At 48.9% G+C, this 6,147-nt stretch overlaps 1 protein-coding gene across 12 annotated transcripts in view; it reads right to left on the reverse strand.

Moving 5' to 3' along the window:
• MED24 (mediator complex subunit 24) overlaps window positions 1–5,849 on the reverse strand; it is a 39,559-nt gene extending 33,710 nt beyond the window's left edge. For 8 of the 12 annotated variants that reach the window (XR_002518139.2, XR_639182.4, XM_017950708.3 and 5 more), the window contains exons 1-3: window positions 5,254–5,849; window positions 4,058–4,246; window positions 3,887–3,969 (exon numbers count right to left, since the gene is read on the reverse strand). Coding sequence is in view for 10 of the 12 variants with exons in the window: in XM_017950708.3 (XP_017806197.1) it covers window positions 3,887–3,969; window positions 4,058–4,187 (213 nt within the window). In the remaining 2 variants the exon portion in view is untranslated. The remainder of the gene's footprint in view (window positions 1–3,886; window positions 3,970–4,057; window positions 4,247–5,253) is intronic. The other 4 variants (XM_003912953.5, XM_009190539.3, XM_021929161.2 and 1 more) reach the window with 2 other exon arrangements.
• Window positions 5,850–6,147: the final 298 nt, after the last annotated feature.

Here is a 6,147-nt window from a genome sequence, read left to right on the forward strand (position 1 = left end):
CCCCGCCTTAATTTTTCGACTTTATGATGGTGTAAAAAAGATTCATGTTCAAGCTGGGCATGGTGGCTCAAGCCTGTAATCCCAGCACTTTGGAAGGCTGAGGCAGATGGATCACTTGAGGTCAGGAGTTCCAGACCAGTCTGGCCAACATGGTGAAACACTGTCTCTACTGAAAATACAAAAATTAGCTAGGTGTGGTGGTGCACGCCTGTAATCCCAGCTACTCAGGAGGCTAAGGCAGGAGAACTGCTTGAGCCCAGGAGACGGAGGTTGCAGTGAGCCGAGATCGTGCCACTGCACTCCAGCCTGGGGGACAACAGTGAAACTCCATCTCAAAAAAAAAAAAAAAAAAAGAGACAGATACGCATTTAGGTCAGGCACGACCTAAATTACAGGCTGATGCCTATAATCCCAACACTTTTGGAGGCCAAGGTGAGCGGATCACCTGAGGTCAGGAGTTCGAGACCAGCCTGGCCAACATGGTAAAACCCCATCTCTACTAAAACTATAAAAATTAGCTGGGTGTGGTGATGCATGCTTGTGGTCCCAGCTACCTGGGAGACTGAAGCAGCAGAATCACTTGAGCCCAGGAGGTGGAGGTCGCAGTGAGGAGAGATCACGCCACCGCACTCCACCCTGGGTGACAGAGTAAGACCTTGTCTCAAAAAAAAATATGAGACACGCATTCAGTAGAAATTGTACTTCAAGTGCTCATACTGTAGGCCATTATCCTCAGTGAAATAACTCAGAGATAGAAAGTCAAGGAGGTTGCAGTGAGCTGAGATCACGCCATTGCACTCCAGCCTGGGAGACTCCATCTCAATAAAAAAAAGAAAGTCAAATACCACATATTCTCACTGATAAATGGGAGCTACACAATGGGTGCACATACAGAGTGAACTAATAGACACTGGAGAATATAGAAGGTGGGAGTGGGGTGAGGGTTGAAAAATTACTTACTGGGTACAACATTCACTATTGGGGTGATAGGTATACTAAAAGCTCGGATTTCACCACGATGTAATATATGCACATAAGAAATCTGCACTTCTTGGGCCAGGCGCGGTGGCTCAAGCCTGTAATCCCAGCACTTTGGGAGGCCGAGATGGGGGGATCATGAGGTCAGGAGATCGAGACCATCCTGGCTCACACAGTGAAACCCCATCTCTACTAAAAAATACAAAAAACTAGCCGGGCGAGGTGGCGGGCACCTGTGGTCCCAGCTACTCGGGAGGCTGAGGCAGGAGAATGGCGTAAACCCAGGAGGCGGAGCTTGCAGTGAGCTGAGATCCGGCCACTGCACTCCAGCCTGGGCAACAGAGCGAGACTCCGTCTCAAAAAAAAAAAAAAAAGAAAGAAATCTGCACTTCTGGCTGGGCGTGGTGGCTCACGCCTATAATCTCAGCACTTTGGGAGGCCAAGGAGGGTGAATCACCTGAGGTCAGGAGTTCGAGACCAGCCTGACCAACATGGAGAAACCCAGTCTCTACTAAAAGTATAAAATTAGCGGAACGTAGTGGTATGCGCCTGTATTCCCAGCTACTTGGGAGGCTGAGGCAGGAAAATCCCTTGAATCTGGGAGGCGGAGGTTGCAGTAAGCCAAGATCGCACCACACTGCACTCTAGCCTGGCGATGGAGCAAGACTCTGCCTCAATCAATTAATCAATCAATCAATAAAAAATAAGGACAGGCGCAGTGGCTCATGCCTGTAATCCCAACACTGGGAAGCCAAGGCGGGTGGATCACCTGAAGTCAGGAGTTCGAGACCAGCCTGGCCAAAACAGTAAAACCCCATCTCTACTAAAAATACAAAAATTATCCAGGTGTAGTGGCGGGCACCTGTAATTCCAGCTACTCAGGAGGCTGAGGTAGGAGAATAGCTTGAACCTGGGAGGTGGAGGTTGCAGTGAGCCGAGATCAAGCCATTGCACTGCAGCCTGGGCAACAAGAGTGAAACTCCATCTCAATAAACAAACAGGCTTTGTGTTTGATGATTTTTCCCAACTGTAAGCTAGAGTGTTCTGAGCACATTTAAGGTAGGTAGATGGCCGGGCATGGTGGCTCACACCTGCAATCCCAGCAATTTGGGAGGCCAAGGTGGGCAGATCACAAGGTCAGGAGTTCGAGACCAGCCTAGCCAATATAATGAAACCCTGTCTCTACTAAAAATATAAAAATTAGCCAGGCATGTTGGCAGGCACCTGCAGTCCCAGCTACTCGGGAGGCTGAGGCAGGAGAATCGCCTGAACTCAGGAGACAGAGGTTGCAGTGAGCTGAGGTCACACCATTGCACTCCAGCCTGGGTGATAGAGCAAGACTCTGTCTCAAAAAAGTGGTAGGTAGATGACCTTTGGCAAGTTATGTGTATTAAGTACATTTTCAACTTATGAGTGGTATATCAGCACATCACCCCATTGTAAGTTGAGGAGCATCCATACTCTATTCTAACCTTTATCATAAACCCATCTAGTGACTGCTTATTTACATGTCTATATTACCCACTAAATTCTCAGTGTACTGGCATCAGATCTTATTCACAGCTATGTCCCCAGGGGCTAGCACTGTCTGGCACATAAAAGCATTCATGAGGCCGGGCGCGGTAGCTCACACCTGTAATCCCAGCACTTTGGGAGGCTGAGGTGGGCAGATCATGAGGTCAGGAGATCGAGACCATCCTGGCTAACACGGTGAAACCCTGTCTCTACTAAAAAAAAATACAAAAAATCAGCCGCTTTGGTGGCAGTGCCTAGTCCCAGCTACTCGGGAGTCTGAGGCAGGAGAACCCAGGAGGCGGAGCTTGCAGTGAGCCAAGATCGCACCACTGCACTCCAGTCAGGGTGACAGAGCGAGACTCCATCTCAAAAAAAGTGTCGGGCGAGTGGCTCAAGCCTGTAATCCCAGCACTTTGGGAGGCCGAGACAGGTGAGATCACGCAGGTCAGGAGATCAAGACCATCCTGGCTAACATGGTGAAACCCCGCCTCTACCAAAAAGATAAAAACTAGCCGGCAGGTGGCGGGCGCCTCTGTAGTCCCAGCTACCCGAGGCTGAGGCAGGAGAATGGCTGGAACCCGAGGCGGAGCTTGCAGTGAGCTGGAGATCCGCCATCACTGCACTCCAGCCTGGGCGACAGAGCAAGACTGGCCTCAAAAAAAAAAAAAAAATTCATGAGTATTTGTTGATAGAACAAGTGAATGTAATCCTATTTCTCTTTTGGTGGTTGTTGTTTTTAAGAGATGGAGTCTTGTTCTGTTGCCCAGGCTGGAGTGCAGTGGCACAATCAGTGCTCACTGTAGCCTCGAACTTCTGGGCTCAAGCAATCCTCCCACCTCCGCTTTCTGAGTAGGCGGGGCCACAGGCCTGTGCTACCTGCTACTACTCCCAGTAGAATAAGTGAATGTAATATTCATCACAACAAATGAAGTATTATTATTTTTATGAGAACACTGAAACTCAGTGAAATGATCTGTTCAAACAAATTCATCTAGAAAGCATAAGCTGACAATTGTAAAACTGCACCCCAAATTTTGTTTGTTTCCTGAGACAGGGTCTCACTCTGTTGCTCTGGCTGGAGTGCAGTGGCAGGATCATGGCTCACTGTAGCCTTGACCTCCCAGGGCTTAGGTGATCCTCCCACCTCAGCCTTCCAAGTAGCTGGGACTACAGGGGCACCACCACGCAGGGCTAATTCTTTGTATTTTGGGGTAGAGACTGGGTTTTGCCATGTTACCCAGACTGGTCTCAAACTCCTGGGCTCAAGCAATCTGCCTCCTTCAGCCTCCCACAATGCTGGGATTACAGTCATGAATCACTGGGGTCCAAATGCACTTCAAGTTTTTTATCCCCAAAACTCTCACTTCTTGGTGGGGGTTTTGGGGGAGCTTACCTGGGAACTAATGGCATACTTCAGGTAGGACAAGATGAGAGGATTGGGGGATGGTCCAATCATGGCCTGCTCTAGTAATGCATCTGCAAGAGGAATAACAAAACACGACTGAGTGATTACAACTTCTCTGGGTTTATCCCTCCCATCTTTCTTTCCCAGTTCACTTGAGACCTGCCAGGTTGAGAATGTCCCAGGTGGCTCCTTTAGGAAAGAATTTCTTCATGTTGATTGCCCACTGGTAGTCACTCCAACGCTCCTTCCAGGCTTGCAAAATGGCTTGCTTCAGGTTGACCACCTTCATGATTTCACTCTGAGCAGGTGGCAGCTGTGACGGCCAACTTTGAGGTGAAAAAAGTGGAGCTAAAGAAAAGGACACAATGAGGCCGGGCGCGGTGGCTCAAGCCTGTAATCCCAGCACTTTGGGAGGCCGAGACGGGCGGATCACGAGGTCAGGAGATCGAGACCATCCTGGGTAACACGGTGAAACCCCGTCTCTACTAAAAATACAAAAAACTAGCCGGGCGAGGTGGCGGGCGCCTGTAGTCCCAGCTACACGGGAGGCTGAGGCAGGAGAATGGCGTGAACCCGGGAGGCGGAGCTTGCAGTGAGCTGAGATCCGGCCACTGCACTCCAGCCCGGGCTACAGAGCAAGACTCCGTCTCAAAAAAAAAAAAGAAAAGGACACAATGTTCGAAGGAGAACCGGGGAAGGCAGAATTAAATAGAAAGGAGAAGATGCGGTAAGATTTAAGCTAGGCAGAGGAATTTGAAAGAAAAAGAGCTAAAGAGATAAGGTAAGATCCTGTCAGGCTTTCTCCTCCTGAACCGCCCTTCCTTAAACTGGGGCACTAAGAAGAAAGTATCGGCCGAGCGCAGTGGCTCGCACCTGTAATCCCAGCACTTTGGGAGGCCAAGGCGGGCGGATCACCTGAGGTCGGGAGTTTGAGATCAGTCTGACCAACATGGAGAAACCTCGTCTCTACTAAAAATACAAAATTAGCCGGGCTTGGTGGCGCATGCCTGTAATCCCAGCTACTTGGGAGGCTGAAGCAGGAGAATCGCTTGAACCCGGGAGGCGGAGGTTGATGGGGTGGGCCGAGATCGCGCCATTGCACTCCAGCCTGGGCAACAAGGACAAAACTTCGTCTCTCAAATAAATAAATATCAAAGGGACTAATAGAGTAAAGAGGGCATCAAGGAGTTAAGCCAGTCCTCGTTGCCTAATTACGCCCTTAGCTCTAAATGCGTCCTTCGGTCACCACTACTCCAAGTCCAGATTTGCTCCCTCATTTCCTCCACCTTCTCCAGCCCTGTAACTATACCTCCCAATTTCCTTTTCATCCACCACCTCCCCAAATTTAAGCCTACCGCACAATCCACTTCTAGGTCGTAGGCATCGCCATTTTGGCACTTGTCAAGAAGTTCACTTTCTATTGGCTGGGAGTAACAAACGCCAACCAATAGAGATGCAGCAAGGAACGTCCCGCTGTCTTCTGGGAATGGTAGTTCTTTGGACTGAAACCGTATTTGTCTGCGCTGGCGAGGAAACTAAGGGACTAGTCTAGTCGGCGCGCATTGTTCCTCTCCTTTAAGGGAGGACATCCAGGAACTGAGACACTACAGAGACTCAGGGACTCGAGGAAGCTCGAAAGGTCGCTCACAACCCAGCGTCGCCCACGACGTCACTGTCGACCGGCCTTCTCCATCATATTCCGACACCCTTTCTTTCGTTAGCCCCTAGTTAATAGGTGCGGCAAGGGTGTGGCGTTCAGCAATACGGCCTTTCTCTTTTCCTGGGCTCTTTCTTTTCTCCTAAGCTCCTGGGGCTACCAGAGCTATTCTCATTTCCACACCTATATTCTAAAAGCGACACTAAGGTGCCTTACTTGCACACATATCACCACCCCCGAATCTGACAGTCTTATCAGCATCTCCAAGCCCTCCAAACAGCTTGGATACAAGGGAAAGTAAAGAAGAAACTAAGGTGAAGGTGATCAAAATCAAAGGAATTCTGAGAAACTGTCACAGCTAAGAGGGCTAAGGAGACCTGATGACTAAATGTAATGTGGTTTTCTGAATGCGATCATGGAAGAGAAAAAGAATACTGGGTAAAAACTAAGGAAATCTAAATAAAGCATGGACTTTAATTAATAATAATGTATCAGTATTAGTTCATTAGTTGTTACAAATGCATCATACTAATGTTAAGATGTTAATTAAAAGAGAAATTGGGTGCAGAATATGTGGGGACCCTCTATTACC

The sequence above is a fragment of the Papio anubis genome, chromosome 17 (genome assembly GCF_008728515.1).
Source record: "Papio anubis isolate 15944 chromosome 17, Panubis1.0, whole genome shotgun sequence".
Classification (NCBI taxonomy): domain Eukaryota; kingdom Metazoa; phylum Chordata; class Mammalia; order Primates; family Cercopithecidae; genus Papio; species Papio anubis.